Genomic DNA, 19,777 nt, shown 5'->3' on the forward strand with positions numbered 1-19,777 from the left:
GTAATGATTTTGAGTTCAAATTTAATTATAGATGATTATTTATTGAAATTATTTTGAATTATAAAATTTTAAATTATTTATTTTAAGTTCTTAAATATGATATATTATTTATTTAAAGATCAAACAATTTATCTTAAATTTTTCTTTAAAATAAACTGTTGAAAAAGTGTAATAAATCTTGGGTTTGATGCACATAATACCAGGTAAAAAAGAGAATTCCTGTTGTGATAAGTCCCCCGATAGCAGTAAAAGTGACTTACTGTCAGTTGTTTCACACCTTTAAAACTCCCACAGTCGAATTCATCAATCCAAACCGTCTCCCTCTCTTTTTTTTTTTCTCTATTTATTGTATATAATTCTAGTATGAACTTACAGTTTAACAACAGTTTGTTCAGAGTGTAAAAGACTGCCTTTCACTCCCTGCAGCATGTACGCTGAGGCAGGATCATCTGATCCAAAGGACAATTGTCATTGCATCTGATAAATCTAAGCGCTGTTCTAATTGCTTTTATCATCACTAATCCCGTGAAAATATTGAAAAGCTAATATAATAAACTATGATGAACTTGAATGAAACAAGTAATGGATAACGTTAGATATGGAGATTTTTATTGTAGAACATTGATATATTCTGGCTTAATAATTCTGAAAGGACACCGGAAGATTTTCTCTATGATCATGAAGATTTTCAAGTACCATTTATCATTTCCAAATCATTATCATCATGGATGAAAGATAGTTGGAATACTATAAACAGATAAAAAAAAGGCTGAAAAACTATAAGATGCTACTATATATCAGAATATAAGAAACATGATTGGAAAATAAGCTTTTCGTTATCTGCTCAATTATATGCCTTGGCCTGTTTTCCAGTGAATATCAAAGAAGTGAGTTCTCTAAGAGCAATCAATATCTTCAGTTGAGATCATTCTCTTGCAATACTTTGATCCATCCATTACTTCACCTTTGGTAGAACCCCAAGCCTGAGCTCAAGATCCAAGTCCTCCATGGAGGTTGCAGGCGTAAGTCCAAGAACCTGCCATTGAAGAGGAGAGTATTTCTCTTTTGAAACTAAGAATGGCAGTGTTGAAACAGCAACCTTTGGTCGTTTGTAATTGATTGCCTCCTCGCCACAGGTCACCGTTGGTCGGTTTTGGAAAAAGACAGAATTCAACCCAACAGACAAATTGGTTTCAACATGATCATCAGAACCTAGGCACATAGAATCTTCCCCCACCAGATTGATGCTGTTTTGTGCTTCAGGTTTTGAATCTGATGAAACAATATTGATGAGAGTTCTTTTTGCAGTAGAATCTGACCCAAATAACTGCCCTTTATGCTGTTCTTGAACAATGGAAGAAGTACTAAAAGTTTCTTGAGTAGATAAAGCTAACACCCTAGAAGCTGAAAAAGTTGAGGCAACAATACTAGGGCTTGTAGAATTATGGTCAAGATCATCAGTGGAATGATCAAAACTGCAAGCCTGATCATATGGGAATTTAGGTTCAGGATTGTGGTTGTGATTTTGAAGGGGAACAACTTCATTGTTGGGACTAAGAGATTGTTGAAGCCTAGCTCTATCTCTTCTATGAACATTCATGTGACCACCTAGAGCTTGAGCTGACCTGAATTCTCTCCTGCAAAAACTACAAGAATATGATCTAGGAGGCCATCTAAATCCCCCGAAAGATCCTGCTGCATCTTCTGCAAAAGCTTTTTCTTCCCAGGAATCACTTAAAGAGTTCATTGACTCTTGAAAATGGGACTTCAAAAGCTCATGTCTCCTCCTCATCCACATCCAATACTGAGCCTGTTCCATGGGTTTTCTTTCTTCTTTTTTGACAGGGAATAGATTGACTTAAAGGCTAAGAAATGATGATGCTGAAACAAGCAAGAGATTTGACATAAGCAATTTCAATGGGAAATAAGATCAGTTGGGCAAGAGGTTAATATAGAAATAAGGGTGCATGGCAGCATCTAGCAGGTCAAAATCCTGTTAAAATCAACCCAGAGTTTAGTTCGGCATCCGAAAGTCTGAAGTTCGAATCCTAACATTAACAACTTCTTCCCTTATTCTCAAAATGCTGCCTCTTATAATATATATATATATATATATATATATATATACACATATATATGTATATAAAACCATTGAATACATGAAAACTAGTTGAGAATCTAGAGAGAAAGCAGAAAAAGGCTGAGCTGAAAAGGTCTTGTTGCTAGCTTTTGGGGGGTTTATTTTGTTCTGCTATGCTTTGGCACATCCAGTGAAGCTACTTGCTTGCTTTTTAGCTGATTTGATACGCAGTCATTGTTTACATGGTATTATTTTGGCAATGTCTTCAAAGGGTCCCATTTTGGAGTAACTGTCAAACGTTGATCCACATGTGTGAAAGAGCTAACGGTCATTAATACATTAAGCTCTGTTTGATTGGTTTAAACAAACTGAAAGTAACTCTTTCCTTTTTTTTTTTTTTTTTTTTTCCTTTTAGCATGGTCAAGATTTTGAATCCGAAATTTAATTGTTTATACGATAATTTTTAAAAGATGATATTCAATAAATTTAATATTCAAATGTTGACAAATGCAATTTTTTCTCATATCTATTAGGGGCATTTTTTTGGGTTTAGAGAATAAATTGATTTTTTTTTTCTCATTAAAAAATATCAATAAGTAACTGAGAATATTTTTAATTTTTAGATTGATCTGATATGTTAAGTTGATCTGACACATATAATGTCATGTCAACTCGATTACATCACTATCTTTACCCATACACCCTTACCTTTTACTTATAAATAAAGCTATCCAAGTTCTATCTAATTTAATCTAACTTTTTCTTTGGTTTCCAACTTGCTTCTCTTTCTAACCTCTTTTAGTTGTTTCTACCTCTTTTAGTTAATTTTTGATTTAAGCATCGAAGCACAAATTCAAAAAATAATTTTTATCTTTATTCTTAATTGCTTTCTTTCTTTCATGATTTCAAAACCTTACCTTTAACTCGAAATTCGACACGAGTAATATTTTTAAACTCCGTCTAGAATCTTATTTAAAAAAAAAAAATTTTTGTTTTACTAAAATTAACTCTTTTCTCATATTCTTTTCTTTCATCTGCCTTATTTACAATATTCCAAAACTCCAACTTGAAACCTCAAATTTAAATTAATTCCTGAAGATCACCATATGTACCAATCCGATTAGAAACTATTTCAGACAAGACAAGAAAGACATATATATATATATAAAGACTGATATAAAACGAGTTCAACTTATAATAAAAAAATGTTCGAGGGTTTCCAATCATTCTGTTTTGATTCTTTTGAAGCAAGTAAAACATAACAATCATATAATTATTATAATATGCTTTTTCCTTTGATTTTATTCTACAAACAAAACTGATAAAACCAAGTATTAGTGGTCCAATGGCATTGATACACAATATAAGAGAGGGTATCATTTTGCAATTTTGCTAAGTAATTGGTTGAATTTTGGAATTGAGAGGCGTAACATACATGAGATGGCAAAAAGTTTCATCTTTTATATAATATCTCTTCATGAGTCAGATGATTGGCTTTTGAAAATTTTTATCGAATATTCTGTTCAACTCATTAAATTTGAATAAAATCGATTATTATTCAAAAGTATTAAAATATTTTTTTGATTTATATTATATATATTTAAAATTAAAATTAAATAAAAATATTTTTTATTCATTAAATAGCGATTTGAATGGATTAGATTCTATTCAATCCAAAAATTAACAAATAATCCGATTCACGAACAGGTCTAGTTTAAGGGTTACTTATCAACTCGATTGTTACGTAAGCCAAGTAATTAATTGAAATAGGGTTTTCTTGAATTAAAATGAAGGCTTAATTAGCTATGGAGGATGACATAATCTCATCATCAAGGTCCTTACCTTGTTCATATCTTTTCTTTGAACTAGCAAAGAAATGATTCCTTTACATATACATAGCCAAGACTCAAATAACTCCAATCTCCACAATTTCTTTTTTATTTTATTTTTTTGTGTGGTAGCTATTAGGTCAAGATTTTGCATAATTCCAAAAGCTCAAACAATAAGAGAGAGCAAAATTAACAAATAGCACTTAATAATCTGAATCATTGACTATTGAAGACTTTAGCCCTTTTCTTACATAATAAAAACTCCAAACAAATTGTCTTGTACTGTTAGGTTCTACCTAAAATGTCTTCACTCTTCAACTTGTTACGAGAAGGAAACATATATCAAAGTTTTATGACTTGATTATAAATCAATTACTTAAAAAATTTGAGTCACAATTATAAATATAGATCAATAATGAAGGCGTATATAAAAAAATTAAATATAAATATGTTAGCTGATGGAGAAAGAGAGTGATATGTATGGTACGCGATAAAATTAGGTATGATATGATTAAACCTGTCCATAGGTCGAGCTATATATATTTTCAGATTGATGTACAATGGTTATTCTTGAATTAGACCTTTGGTGAGAATTTTTCAGGAATTTTGGTCTGGAAATGAAAACTGACAGATTTATTATATTAATTTGAAGAGTAATAATTTATGAAGACATAAAAGGTACTAAATATTCTCATAGAATCAAGCACAGATTTCTCAAGCAAGTCTCTTTCTTATAGCTGGCTTGGTGGTTAAACTCTCAAAGGAATAAACTAGTAATATCTTATCGATCAACACCATGTTAGGTTCATATTTATCTTGACTGCAAATCTGTTTCGACATGGCTACATCTTATGTTTCGTGTTGAAACGATATTTCAGGGAAAGAGACTCTCACCGCGTAACCAAATAGACTTTAAATCTGGTTTTCTTAATAGGATTATTAAGAGTTGATGATGATGCATGGCCGGTCATGCATGATGAACATGATGAGTTTTTTACTTTATTGTACAAATCAAGTGTATGCATCTTCAACAAGGGAGGCAAGACAAAAATTATATGATTGATCCTACATGACACAGTTGTTACAGCAACACACATACACACCTCAAATCAAAACAGCCGCAGTGCCAATGCTCTATTTTTCACTAGAAGCTCATACTTGAGAAATGCAGTACTAGTTGCATAGCAACGTGTCCCGCGTTGCATTTCCGGTAGATGGATTCACCCTGATGCCACAAGGTATCATTTCAGTAGTAATGGAAACATCAAACATGCATTGAAAGACAAGTATATGTCTTAGAGGTATTTGCCATCTTACCCATCTGCTACTTTGCAAAGATATTCGCGTTGGTCGTCCCTCAAAGGCACATCTGTGAAATCTAATCATACAAAGATAACTTAGCTAAATTGACCAATTGTGGGATAATAAGATTTGCATGAGCGCTCAAATGTGAAGCTTTTGAGGATGACGTTCTCCTGAAGAGTTTCAGTTCTTGTTTGAACTGTGTTGGTGTGATTCCTTTTTCACACTAGTACTTATTTTGCTGAAATTCGTTTAATATTGAAGAAATTACTCAAATGGTTTTGAAGTACCGATGAAGCACGGTTCATCAAACTAGAGGATGTGTGTATGCAATGCACTGTGGGCTTTGCACTGACATGAAAGTTGCAGCAAAATGGTGTTTTTACGTACCGGCACCTGTTATATTTGATCCTTTGAACGACGTGTTCCCTGTAGCAAGCGCACCATCCAAGTTAGCATTGCTTAAATTTGCCTGCAGTAGGATCGACGCGAAGGTTCATAAGATGAGATCATCTGATAGAACAATAAGTTATCTGTCTGATAACAGATGTGGCTCAATATGAATTTAAAAGATCTTTCCACAAGGAAAACTAATGCACCTAAGATGGGATAAATTACCTTTGTTACATTTGCCAAAGAAAAATCTGCACCTCTAAGATCAGCATCTGAAAGGTCAGCCCCTGCATCATTGCAAAATGTTACAAAATCAATGTTAGTTAAATCATAACCACTTAAAACATGAGCAGGAAAAAGTTTTGAACAAATAGTTCGACATATAAATGATATTGAATAGTTTCATATATAAATAATCTTATCAAGGTAATGGATCAAGGATGATAGTCAACAAGCATATAGACAGCAGGAATAACAGTGATTATTACTGTTTTTTTTTCATATTTTAAACCGTACTTTATTTCATTTATGCGTACAAATCAATGGGATACATAATAAAAAATACCAAAGATTTGCATGTTCTTCTAGAATTGCAGGCATGCACTTATCTGAAACATATGCTGACAGAATTGTCATGAACTTCATGTGGCAGAACCTACATCCGATTCTTCTCAATATTTCAAATGGATTTATAAGAACATCCCATACCAAAATTAGATTTTGATTATGCTTTACTCTCTTCATTTTTTGTAGCTCAGGACCCTCAGCCTTGTAAGAAGTGACACATGATAAAATGTCATTGCCGATTCAACATAGAGGCAGAGTTAACCAAACTACATTCACTTTACTAAGCATTAGGAATGAACCACAGTTGTTAGTTTCCATTAAAATTGATACAACCCTAGGCCATAAATCAGTGAGGCATGCGTTAGTTGACTGCAAGGCTGAGGTCTGCATTCTGCAGTGAGGCAAATGGAGGTCGCTCGGATAAACTAAGTTTTCAACTTCTCATGGCCTTAGCTCATCTAATACAGATATTCCAACCATATGACGGTCGCATGTTTCAAAGTTCCTAACTGCTTCAAGGCCTTGAAACAGTAGAAATATAGGGAATTCTTCAATCACCGTGGCAAGTTCCTATTAAGAAGATTTCTAAACCAGTAACTAATTTGATGATGCAGCAAAGAAATCATATCAAGTTCTTAATTGAAGCTGTGTGCCTTACGGAAGTGATGTAATCAAGTTAGCTTATATGTTCCAAAGAGGGAAATGCACAACATAGTTGGGGAAACCTGTCAAATCAGCATCAAAGAAGCTAGCGCCGAGCAACTTTGCGCCTTTGAAATTGGCTTGTCGTAGTATGGACTGAAATGGAGGACAAACACACTCAATGAGCTTAAAGCATTTGAAATTCAAATATGCGCACGTTGACACATACAGATCAATTAGCTGAAATAAGCATTACCGTCTTAAAATCTTGTTTGATCAAAGTCTTGCCACTAAAATCTTTACCAGTCAAGTCTTGTCCCCTTGTCACTTCAGCTCCATAAGGGCCTCCTCCCTTTTAAAAATGCACATCGTCGAAACAAAAGACATAGATAACAAATCTGAATTAAACTTTCATTGAATTAGGCTAGCAGATGAATGATTGAACATCATATTTAGGCTAGCAATGGCTAAGATTGTAACAAACAAACCAATGTCAGGTGGATCAAATTCTTGTGCTGAATTCTGATGACAAAGGTTTTGCAATTCTTTCAAGAACATACTGTTTCTCATGCAAGTAAAAGAGAGGATTACCAGAGTTGCAATTTTGAAAATTTACCTTGAAAGCAAGTGCAGGATCTACCAAGAAAATAGAAGCAGAAACAATAGCAAGCAAGCTAGCCTTAGAAAACATTTCTCCTAAAGAAAGAGAAACCTTTTCAAGCTTTTCCTCAAAAACCTGAACAAAACAAACATCCTTAAATCAACCAAAACAAACCCAAAAAGCCAAAAAATAAAAAGAAATCACAATGAAAAAGGGTTGTAAAATGTACCTTGGGAGCATGACAGTTTAAAAAAGAGTGAGATTTCATGAAACGAAGAGGGGACTTTGGTGGTTTTTTTACGGAGAAACTTTTGGAAGAAAAAGAAACATTGTTAAAATGACAGAGAAGAGCCATGTTTGAGGAGTTTTTGTTGGGTTCTGACGATGCTATGTGCAGATGTGGATAATGATTATGTTTTTTTTTCTTCTGATCAGCTTCAGCCTTCAAGGACCAGGGATTGGTTAGTTGAGATTTGACAGGCGGCAATTTTAAGTTTCTGTTGGATTGATCTGAGCTTGTCAGATACATAGGTCCAAATTGTCTATGGCTAAGCCCAACTCTGAGTTTTGCTGGACCCATGGTTGGGTCCAAATGTTGTAGTTCGATTTGGGCCTCTGAGTTTGGCTGACCAATCAAATGAGCTCAACTATGAGTTTTGCTCGACTCATGATTGGTCCAAATTGAGCCCAACGTTGAGTTTTGCTAGACCAATAGTTGGGTCCAAATATTGTAGTTTAAGATTTGTTTCTAAACCTAAAGCATAGGCCCAATATTATCTATGCATTAGTTAAGTATCAATTAATTTTAAATCGGATTCTTTATCATAATTATTGTTAAATATATATAATTGTAATATATAGGTTGTGAGTGGGAATTATAAACATGCATATCATTGTTCAATTTACATATAAATAAGTTGGAATTTAATGGAATTACCTCTATTAATTACAAATTTTCCTTTTTTTTTTTCTGCATTTTTAAATTGGGTTTACTTTTAAAGTTAAGGTTAAATTTTGGAATATACAAATGATCTAAGTACAAATCTATTAGTAAGATTGTTCATTTCAATAGTAAATTTATGAAAAATGATAAGTATCATAGTGAACTTTTGTTTTTAAAAAATTATAATAAATTTAAAAATATTGATCGTGTCAATGGGTAATTTCTTTGGGTATGTTATATGTTACCATGATATGAGCCTAAAGAAATTATCTAACTAACATGAAATTTTCAACAACAATAGAGAAAAAAAAGTGGAAGGTGATGATTGAAATTTGATTTAATGATATAAAACATCACACAATAATATAATATGAATGTAATATGCACATAAAATAAATATTTGATAGGAAAGTAATACGATTTAAAATTTTAATAATAATTATATAAATTTAATTAAAAAAAATATTTTATATTTTTATGTTAATATAAATTTTAACACATAATTTTTATATAAAATATCAAATAAATATAAAAATATTAATATTTTATACAAATTACTAAATGTAATTAAAATTATATAGCCCTTTTAATTTGATGTCATTCACATGTCATTAAAGATGCTTTTTCGATTTCAATCCAATTTGTCAGAATTCCATGTATAGAAACATGTAGAACCTATGCTAGGGCAACTTTTTTTTTTTGTTGTTAGGGAGAAGCTATTATCCTAAAATGCTTTGGTGACCCAAAAAAGAAACGCAAGAAAAGATCCAAAAAGGGAACAAAACAAAGCAATAGATAGGTGTGCAGCGCAGACAGGCAGGCCGCAAGAATAGACCCAAAAAACATCGTTTGACCGAAGGAGATTTAAAGTAAAAGACTTGGAAGAGAAGAACATTGGTGGTTGGCTGCTTAGCTAAGCAAAGTTTGGTATTTTTTTTAGTAATTTGATAATTTATATATTTATGTTATGTTAAATATATATATTATATAAAAAATTATTATATTAATTTTATGTTACGCATTAACATAAAATATATTTTTTATTTTATTATATTATATTTATCCATTATTTTTATTAAAATTTTAATTTATATTATTTTAATTATTTTAATATCAATATTATACATCTAATTTAAAATTAATTGACAATAAATAAAAAGATTTAATTTAAATATAAAATTATATGAAATTAAATATTTATTAGATGTAAATAACATCACTTTAATAATTAATATTTTTAGAGAGTGATTATTTACATATTATAAAATTTTTTAATTTAATATTTTTTTAATAAATTTAATTAATAAAATTAAACATTTTTTATTTATCTCTATAAGAATTCGTTAAAATTAATGATTAAAAAATTAAAAATTAAAAAATTTTACACTAATATAAATTAATCTTAATATTTTTATCTGTTATTTCGATGAGGGATTTTAAATTATGGGTTTAGTTTTTTTTTTTAAGTAAAATGTTCCCGGCTCTCTCTCTCTTTGTCTTGGCATTCGATGCTTTGTTGGGACTTCAAGACAATGATGTGTTCCCACCACCAACCTCTCATCTTATTCTTTCTTGTTCCTCTCTCTCTCTCTCATGCGCACGTTACCCCACACCATTTGGGAGATATGGAAAAATGGTTACACTCTTTTGCAATTAGTCTTAGCTCTTAAGAAAGGTTAAGAGCCGTTTTCAATATTGTAGTTGTAAACTCGATCAACTTTGTTTGCCACATTCCTATGCACCCATTCCTCCCATAAACTTCATCTTAAACACTTCATCATCATCATCATTACCTGATGATCATAATATGAAAATTGTTGGTGTCGAACTCTGAATTCAACGTGTGGATCTTAAAATCACCAAAAAAAAAAAAAATAAAGAATAAAAGCAGAAAATGTTTCATATTCCTTGCATTTACACTTTAACGATCAAATTAAAAGACGAAATATGAAAAATTAGAAGGAAAAAAATATGAAAGTAAAAGAAAAAATTATACTAGATATATAATATCTGAGTAACTCTATTTATAAATAAAAAAATGAGAGATCTGTAAAATAAATTAATGATATAATTAAATTGATGTAGCACTATAAATATCAAATTGATTTGATATATTAAATTGATCTAAAAATAAAAAATACTTTTAATTATCTATCAATAATCTTTAATGAAAAAAACCTAATTTATCTTTTAAACCCAAAAGTATCCCTAACCAAATCATTATAGCTTGCTCGCTGTATAGGTTTTCTTTAGGTGCATGCTTCCATTGCATAGGTTTATATTGAAAATGGAAGACGATTCTTTGAATGAAACAAATCATGCAACAATTATTAAAATAAATAATTTGATGCATTTATCCAAAATTTTAGTTGAAATGATTTGAGATGTGGCTTATAAGAGCCTATGCAACTTGGGGCTTGAAACTTGGTCATTACCAACGCACTCTCCTTCACTACAAAAGCTCAAAATCAACCACAAGATACCATCAAAGATGAACAGTTACAATTTATTGATGATGGTTTTGCAAGTTTGTAGATGTAGATTATAAATGCTTCCCACCGGGCCACGCCCGGACCACTTGTTGGATGGGGCTTAGTTTGAAAAACCTTGTGAAAAAACAGAAGAAACCAGGGAAGCAAAGCGAAACCAGGCTCTGCGAAACCGCTATATCGTTAGAAAAAATGGGGTTTTGGACACAGAAATCGATTTTATACCTAAAATAAACTGAGAAAGAGAGTCAGATGCTAGCTTTAAAGTACAGTACTTGCAACGAGACTAAAAATAGCCAACCGGATCAGGCTCTGAAACAGCAAACAAGGGAAAACTGAAGAAGAGGACCAACCTTTATCCTGAAAACAAGCGAGAGTTTGCCGTAATGAGCCGAGAGATATAGTAGCTAATTTTGGTTATTTCTCTGTAAAGAGAGTGAGAGGAGGTACATCAAAAGTTTACCTTTTTTCCTCAAACAATCCTTTTATGTTCAGTCCTAGAAAAAAAAAAGCTAAGCATATTTTACCTTCACCACCAAGTACTCCGAGTTTCTGGATCATTTTTGAAGTTTGAAAATGGGAGCTTGAAGATTTTTTTTTCTTAGGAAGGGTTTACAAAAGGTGGGATTTTGTTGAAGAAAAGAATGGTTTTTGGGTCTGATTTTGAGTTAATGGTTGGGGTTTTTCATGAAAAAACAAGAGGAACCTATATCTGTAATCTCTGATTCATGCAATATGGTGATGTGGGTTTTGAAGAATAGATAAGATTTTGGATTGTGTCAACCAGATTTGGGATCTCTCTCAACTACAGCAAACAAAGGAAAGGTCCCATTCATTTTGGCTTTCTTTTCCTATTTTCCATCTTAATTTATTGCTTTGATCCCCCAAAAAAGTGTTTTTTTTTCTTGTTTTGAATATGGCTAATCGTTGGTGGGCTGGAAATGTGGCAATGAGAGGTGTTGGTTCAATAACTTCAACTCCATCTCCTCACCATGGAAACCCATCTGGAGAAGATCACCAAGTAGCTTTGAACCACCTTGGACCCAGACGAGAAAACCGAGGTTTTAGAGATAATAACAGTAGCCCAACCAATGGCAACACTAGCTGCCCCAACCAAAAGCAAGAAGATAATGAAGATAGCCGAGGCATTGAACCTGATGACCGAACTCTTGCTCTTGAAACCATTGAACCTGGTTCAAGCTCAGCCTCTCGCCGTCCTAGAGGTAGGCCACCTGGTTCAAAGAACAAACCAAAGCCTCCCATTGTTATCACCAATGAAAGCCCTAATTCTCTCCGTAGCCATGTATTGGAAATCACTAGTGGTAGTGACGTTGCTGAGTGTCTAGCTAATTTCGCTCAGCGCCGCCACTGTGGCGTATCTGTTTTAAGTGGCACTGGTATTGTTACCAATGTTACCCTCCGCCAACCAGCTGCCCCTGGTGGAGTGTTCACTTTACATGGAAGATTCGAGATTTTATCCTTAACCGGTGCGTATTTGCCCGTGCCATCTCCTCCTGGGGCTACTGGGCTGACGGTGTATTTAGCTGGTGGCCAAGGGCAGGTGGTGGGAGGGACTGGAGTTGAAACCCTGGTAGCATCAGGGCCGGTGATGGTCATCGTGGCCACGTTTACGAATGCTGTTTATGAGAGGTTGCCAATAGAGGATGATGATACCGATGGGAGAGGAGAAGGCAGCGGCGGCGAGGGGATTGGGGTGCAGCAGCAAGGTAATAATAACAATAGTAATAGTAGCAGTGGTGGTGGAAATTCGGGGTCTCAGTCTCAAGGTTTTGGTGATGATAATCAGCAAGGTGGTTCAATGCCTTTGTATAATTTGCCTCATGTTATGTTTTGGGGTCCTCCACCGCATCCACCGCCGTCTTATTAGCATGAAAGAGGAATGGATTGGAGATAGAGGTGAAGGTGGAGAGACTGGAGATGGTGGTTTGAATATGCTGACTGGTTTTGTGCAAAAAAAATGTAATGACAATTTCCATGTAAGTACAGGCAGAAAGGTAGGACTTTTTTGGTTAGTTTCAGATCTTTTGTGAATTTAATCAAGTTCATGGTTAGGTTTAACTATGTTTTGGATCAGCTTTTGTAGAACTTTGTAGAAGCCTTTTGGTGTACCCGCAATGTATATTTTAATGATGTACGCAAAGAAATGAAATTCCTATTTAGCAAATTGTTTTGGTGTATAACTTTTAACTTTGTTTTGATGAGCTTTCTTGGAGGAATGCATCTTGATGATGTAGGAAAAGAAGGAAAGGTGAAGACAGTGAATTGAGGGATACTGAAAATTGCTGCAAGGTCAGAAGATTCTTTTCATGGTATCCAACTGTTAAAACTTATCTTCATTTCTCAATAATTTATGCTTTTCTTTTTTTAATTGAGCAATATTAATGGTGATGAGAACCTTAAATGGGAGATTTCAATGTGTTGAAGACCAATATCTAATTAGGTTTGGCAGAGCTTTGAGTAAAAAACTTTACTTTGAGTAGCTGATAGGGAGACAAGGGGCATAAACAGTTGGGGCTGATTCAGCTGCATTTCCACAAAATAGGGAGTTTCAGTACTGCTTGAAAATTTTAACTTCAAAATGCTTCGTAGGGTACCACTTAACTGTGGATCTTTGGGTGCTTATTTGCCATTTTTTGGGTACCAAGGAATTAGTTCAGGATGAAAAAGAGTTGCAAGTGTTAGGGTTCGAGTTCTATACCTGTCGGATGCCACTTGGTACCTACTAAGCTAAGCTTTTATTTGCCATATTTGACATTCCCTCTAGGAGCATCTCAAACTAACAATTGGCTATATCAAAAGCTGCTTCTACTATTAGTACTTCTACCAATTTTTAAAGGAAAAAATGAAGATACTGCTAGAATTAATGCCATTACAGTAAGAAAAAAACAAAAAAAAACAAAAAGGCAATGATACTATCTTCTGCTAAATTAGAAGTTCAGAAATCCGTAAGTCAATTTTGGATTTTACGTAGCTTATATTGCATATTTCCAATTTGGTTTTGATAAAATCTACAGCTTATTTTGTTTGTTAATTGCCTCATTTGTAGCATTTTAGACTTCTGAATTTGTTTCATATATGCTTCTCCAATGCCCTTTACTTATGGGATTATTGGTGTATCTGTCTTAGAGTTGATTGCCTAATTTTTTATATTAGTTTGAATTTATCATTTGCGAGTTGTCATCATGTTTGCTAGTTGAAGAGACTATATATACGAATGAACTGTTAGCTCAGTAATATTAGAGTTGGCTTCAGAATTGAGAGGATGTTTGTCATAATAATATATTATGTTGATTTGTCATTTTAGTTTGATGGAGTTTTACAAGTTAATATGGCTATGTCACTATGACAATTGCCCCCTATATATAAAGCATGAAGAGATTATACATAATTCTATAGTTTTTGAGTATTTAGTAAGACCATTGCCCATACGTTAACAGTGTTGATTTGAACTATAGGTTGGGCTAGTTAAATATGAATTTGAAGCACTCTTTTTTGTTTCTTTTTTTTTTTTTTGTCAAGACAAGTTTAGGAGAAAGGGAGATTACCCATCTGTAAGGTATGTAAGTTAGGGCAAGTCGCCAACTCACAAGGAGATTTACGGATTTTTTGGGAGTTTTTGAACTTACAGATGGCCTGCCAACGAGGGACCGTGTGGGGATTTGAATCTGGGTGCTTTGCATCTAGACGCTAAACCTCGGCAGGGGACCGTGTGGGAATTTGAATCTGGGTGCTTTACATTTAGGCCTTAAACCTTAACCACTTGTGCCAACCGTGTTGCTTTTTATATGCTTTTAGTCAATGGTTGTTGATATCGGAACATGTTTCTATGGTAGTAGTTATTGAAAATATATGGAACAAGTAGATAACTAGTTTTGTTCTCAACTCAAACCAACTTGATTTCATGTTTAAAATGTCAATCCTACTCTACCAAACTAACGCAAACATGCTCATGAATTGTGTTTAAATTCAAACATTCTTAGGCACTAGGAAGAAATTGGATGGGCACTTTGCTCAACGTTATCTGATGAGTCATTGAAATTTTGATGAATCATTTCTGCTGATGCACTTTTTGAAGTGGATAGCTATTCAAAAAGTTGATTAAGTTGCCCATTCTCCGGTAAATTTTACCTCTGGCCTTGATGTTGCATTTCCAGGGGAAGAATGTAGACTGCTTTTTTATATCATTCAAGTCATGTCTCACGATCTTTTTCTATCATTTTCAGTTTTTAATTTCCCATTGCGCAATTAAAGGGAGAAACATCTTGTGACATAGAAAGGGTTTTTTTTTTTTTTTTTTTTAGTTTTAAAAAATCAACCACAAGATAAATTTATTAATGGAGAGATTCAATTTGAATATAAAATTATATAAAATTTAATATTTAACATATACAAGATAGAATCATGATAAAAAATTTGAATCTAAAATTTTTTGAAATAATTAAAAGAATATGTATGCGTGTACTATTAAATAAATACTCGATCAGATATCAAGAGGGGGAGGAATTGGGATAGCATTTTACTTGATCAAGTAATAAGGGGCTCTGTGTTAATAACCCAATCGATTCTTAGAAAATATATTATCTTATTTTCATTAATAATAGTTAAAAACATTTTATGTATGTTATTATTTCAATTTTTTGAGTGGTCCGAAAATTTAAAACATAATTTTCAATACCAAACGGAATTCAAATCAAGATCCTATTTCCCTTTTTCAGAGCGAAGGAATGAGTGGAGAGATGGGTAAGTGGGATATATACATATATATATATATATATAATATCAGCTAAATTTGGTGTTTTCATGGTCCTTCCATTTTAGGAAATGTGTCAAATCTTTGGATGCATGCGTATGATAATTGAAAGCTACATTATATGTACAACTGGCAACTTGAAGATTTGTCTGTTTGATTTTCTTAGAGAGGACAACGAAGTAGATCAGGGTAGGTTTTCGATTTTCACATCAAAATATTATTTTTTATATTTGATTTTTATTCATATATATATTAAATGTTTAATTTAAAATTAATTAATAGTAAGTAGTGAGATTTAACTTGAATATAAGATTATAATATATTAAAAATTTATTAGATATGAAATAATTTATTTTAATAATATGTATAAAATCGTAATTAATTCGATTCAATTCAAAATTAATTTAATAATTTATATTTGATATAATATGTATAAAATATTATTTTTAATATAAATTATATTTTAATTATAAATAAATATAATATTTTTATTAAATTAATTCTTAAATTAAAGTATTAAATAATAATTTTATTAAAATAATATATAAATATAAAATTAAATAAATAATAAAAAATTATATACAATATATATATATATCGAATCGTCAGTATGGATTTATTTAAATTTTAATTTTAATTCAATCTTTATTTACAAAAAAAAATTCAACTCGACTCAAAATTTAATTTAAAAAATCTTATAAAATTGAATCTATCAAAATTCACCGATTAGATAGCTTTGCCATCACTAGATCTCCCTCAGATATTGTGGTTTTGATGAGAATTTTTCTTTTTCTTTTGACAATTAATTTTGATGGGAATTCAATGTGGGTTAACCATTTCAATGTGAACGGTTCTTTGTTAGGTAAAGGTCAGTGGTGGCAACTAACTATAGAAATCTTGCCCTTATGCCTCAGGCCTCCCTCAGAGCCTTGGCTTATTGATGTTGGCAATTCTCTGTATTTGAACTAATAAAGCACGATCAAGAAACACCAAGACCAATTTCGTAAAACATGATCCGTTGCCACCCTAGAAATGGCAACTGATTCGGTCGGTTTTTCTGGTTTCGATCTAATTTCATAAAACTTATATTTGAATCCGATATTAAAATATTATTTTTTTAATATTTGATCCTATTCATATATATATATAATTATAATTGATTTGATTCGAAATTAATTTAATAATTTTAATTTAATATAATATTTATAAAATATTTTTTAACATAAATTATATTTTAATTATAAATAAATATAATATTTTTGTTAAGTTAATATCTTTAATTAAAATATTAAATAATAATTTTGTTAATATAATATTTATAAATATAAAATTAAATAAATAATAAATATATATAACCTCAATTTAAAAAATTGATCTTATAAAATTGGGTCAAATCAAAAAACGAGAAATGGATTAGATTTTTTCATTCCTAGACCTCCTTCACATATTGTGATTTTGTTGATTTTGATGGGAATTTTTTTTCTTTTGATGGGAATTCAATGGAGGTTTACCATTTCAATGTGAATGGATCTGTGTTAGGAAATGGTCAGTGGTGGCAATTAACTATAGACGTCATGCCGCTATGCCTCAGGCCTCAGCCAGAGCCTTGTTGATGTTGTCAATTCTCTTCGTGTTTGAACTAGTAAAACATGATCAAGAAACGCCCAAGCCCAAGGGAAGCCTGACCTTACTTGACCGACATCATGAGCCCAAAATCTCTTGATGGCTACTGATCTAATCCATTTAGAAGCATCCAAACAAAATCAGAAACAGAACAAGTCACTTCTGCCGTAATAGTGATAGGGCGTTTTGTTTCTTCTTTTTACCTCTGGATTCGTTGTAAGTTCATGCATCTCCTGTTTGGACTTTGCCTTTGCCATTATCATGCTTCTCTGTTCTGTAACATCCTTAATAGCAAGATCATGCTTCATCTTCTCTTTTAATAGCTTCCCAATTTGGTTGCTTTTTATTCCAAAATTGATATAAGAATCAAAAGAGTTGAGATGATCTTCCAATTATAAACATCAGATACTTGGAAATTCAGATTAGAATTAACAAACATAAAACATTCATCACAAGAATCATGGTAATCTAACATAAATTACATCATTCCCGGTACAAAACATTCCCTTGTGGAGACATGGTTCTTACATTAAAAGACCAATTCCTTGTTATGAAAGCTGGAATCTACTTCCAGCTTGGACCTTTCCTGTTTGTGGTGGCACCACTGTTTCCCATGCATGGATAATCTATGAGGATTCCTGATTCCACTCCTTCCAATTTTATCTCCGGAGGATTTTGGTACAAGGTAAAAAGAATGTTTTGGTCTTCCCTTTTGTATGAACCTGGGAATGATTCACACAATTGACTATCGAGAATTTGATTTCCAGTCATAAATCCTGGATGGTTGGGTAGTGTAGCTTGTTCATCTTGATAATAGAGTGTGTTCATGGTTTCATGCAGTGAAGTAGACTGTTTCTTACCATCTGAGTTAACAGCTGCTTGATGATTTCCACAGCCGGGAAACTCAACTGCATGATTGGCCATTTGGTTATTGAGAATCTCTATCTCCTCTTGTAGGTTTGCAACCTGCAAGATGAAGAGAAATCGGATAAGTATTAGCATGATTGTACAGGTATTGAAGAGAAGTTACAGTAGCAGCATTGAAACCTGTTGCTGAAGGGCGAAGATATGAGCAACACAACCGTGTATGGGGTCCCTCAGTCGAGCCAGTGCTTCATAAGATATAGTAACAGCAGCATCACTTCGATTATGCATCGGTAGGTGTAATAATAACTTCGAAACGTTGCTAGCACCAAACACCTTGTGCACTGCCGCAAAGTGATTAGCAGCCTCATCATAACAAAAGTGAGGCGCAAATACACATTCGGTTGTGCACTTTCTCCTCAGGAATTTACATGCTCCACATGAAGATCCAAGCCCTGACATTTTCCTCAGCTTTTACACTTATCTATGTCAATGATATATTTTCTGCAGTGCCAAAGGGTAGGGCTGGTTTGTTTAGGAATTACAAGAAGTTTTAAGGTTTGCTCTTTATAACCATAACTAAGGCTTCATTTGGATTCTACCGAAGCCGTGGTGAGGTGCGATTGAAGCACTTTATGAGTTTAATGGCACCATTTTTTGCATTTGGATAACATGGGTCAGTGCGCTTGGTGTTTATCAACTGCACTGCATCTTCAGTTTGTGACGGGACCCTTTAGAGTGCGGTGAAAATTTTCAAACTCACCGCAGCGTTTATTTCTAAAAATATCCCTATTTAAATTTTTTTGTTTCTTTTTTATCCTTAAAAGTACAGTGCAAGGACAAAAATATCCTTGACATTTAAGGCCTTGTTTATTAAAAATAAATAGATAAAAATAGTTTTTAATACTTAAAATTTTAATTATTTTTTTAACATAATTTAATATATATTAATATTTTGATTGAATAAATTTTTAATATATTAAATGTTAAATAATATTAAAATATAGATAAAAAATAATTTATTAATTATTTTTAAATTAGTATATTTAATGGTCATTTTTTTTTTATTATAATTCATCTTATCGTTATCGTTATTTTTGCATCCAAACAGATATCTCATCACTAATTTTAATTTTACTACTATAATAATTAATTTCACCTTTATCATTATTTTTAATTTAACTGAAATTAATGTTACTGCCCATCTAAATGGACCATAAATAAAAAGTTTAGAAGTTCTTTTTGTTAAGCCTAAGGGATATCATGAATTCGAACTGTGGTAATTGAAACTAAAAGTACAGTACTTTACCAGCAGACTACATCGACATTATCATTTTAGCTGAATGCTTGTTCTTTTGGGTCTCCATTGTGGCCTACATTAACATTTCTTATATTTGGAAAGTTCTCCTAATTCATGTATTGAAAGGCCTTTATTCATAAAGATTCTTCACAAATAAGGCTACTCTGATGGAAGATTCAATCATCATCGTGATTAGTAGGGCTCTAAAAAACTAGAGATAATTGAAAGATAAAGTGTTCTTAATGAAGAATGTCATCATGTAAACAAGTACAATAATCTGTTTCTTACTTTATATGGCAGGGCTGTAAACAAGAATAATAATCTTTCTAGTTCATTTAATCTCTACTGTGCCAGATACTAATTCAAAATCTTG

At 32.3% G+C, this 19,777-nt stretch overlaps 3 protein-coding genes and 1 pseudogene across 5 annotated transcripts; 1 reads left to right on the forward strand and 3 right to left on the reverse strand.

Moving 5' to 3' along the window:
* Window positions 1-611: 611 nt before the first annotated feature.
* Window positions 612-1,949, reverse strand: LOC111297923 (putative transcriptional regulator RABBIT EARS). The gene has a single exon (XM_022892525.2). The coding sequence runs from the start codon at window positions 1,817-1,819 to the stop codon at window positions 956-958; it is 864 nt and encodes a 287-aa protein (XP_022748260.2). The 5' UTR covers window positions 1,820-1,949; the 3' UTR covers window positions 612-955.
* A 2,868-nt stretch (window positions 1,950-4,817) lies between these two features.
* LOC111297962 (Tetratricopeptide repeat (TPR)-like superfamily protein) lies at window positions 4,818-7,866 on the reverse strand. 2 transcript variants are annotated; one of them, XR_002691126.2, is made up of 8 exons: window positions 7,644-7,866; window positions 7,430-7,549; window positions 7,070-7,165; window positions 6,897-6,969; window positions 5,830-5,891; window positions 5,602-5,683; window positions 5,227-5,452; window positions 4,818-5,134 (listed from the first exon to the last, which is right to left on the reverse strand). XR_002691126.2 is itself a non-coding variant. In XM_022892579.2 (8 exons), the coding sequence occupies exons 1-8, from the start codon at window positions 7,767-7,769 to the stop codon at window positions 5,083-5,085; spliced, it is 672 nt and encodes a 223-aa protein (XP_022748314.2). In that variant the 5' UTR covers window positions 7,770-7,863; the 3' UTR covers window positions 4,818-5,082. The 2 variants fall into 2 exon arrangements, 1 of the variants encoding a protein (XP_022748314.2); XM_022892579.2 differs by having other exon boundaries at window positions 5,227-5,287; window positions 7,644-7,863.
* Window positions 7,867-10,550: 2,684 nt separating this feature from the next.
* Window positions 10,551-14,373, forward strand: LOC111297109 (AT-hook motif nuclear-localized protein 15 pseudogene; annotated as a pseudogene). The gene has a single exon (XR_016325928.1). The product of XR_016325928.1 is annotated as an AT-hook motif nuclear-localized protein 15 pseudogene (transcript).
* Window positions 14,374-17,698: 3,325 nt separating this feature from the next.
* Window positions 17,699-18,766, reverse strand: LOC111297048 (LOB domain-containing protein 14-like). Its single transcript, XM_022891632.2, has 2 exons — window positions 18,288-18,766; window positions 17,699-18,206 (listed from the first exon to the last, which is right to left on the reverse strand). Exons 1-2 carry the CDS (start codon window positions 18,564-18,566, stop codon window positions 17,805-17,807), a joined length of 681 nt encoding a protein of 226 aa, XP_022747367.2. The 5' UTR covers window positions 18,567-18,766; the 3' UTR covers window positions 17,699-17,804.
* Between the last annotated feature and the right edge of the window lie 1,011 nt (window positions 18,767-19,777).

This window comes from Durio zibethinus, chromosome 12 (genome assembly GCF_047325235.1).
Source record: "Durio zibethinus cultivar Kanyao isolate XHJ-2024 chromosome 12, ASM4732523v1, whole genome shotgun sequence".
NCBI classification, from domain to species: Eukaryota; Viridiplantae; Streptophyta; class Magnoliopsida; order Malvales; family Malvaceae; genus Durio; species Durio zibethinus.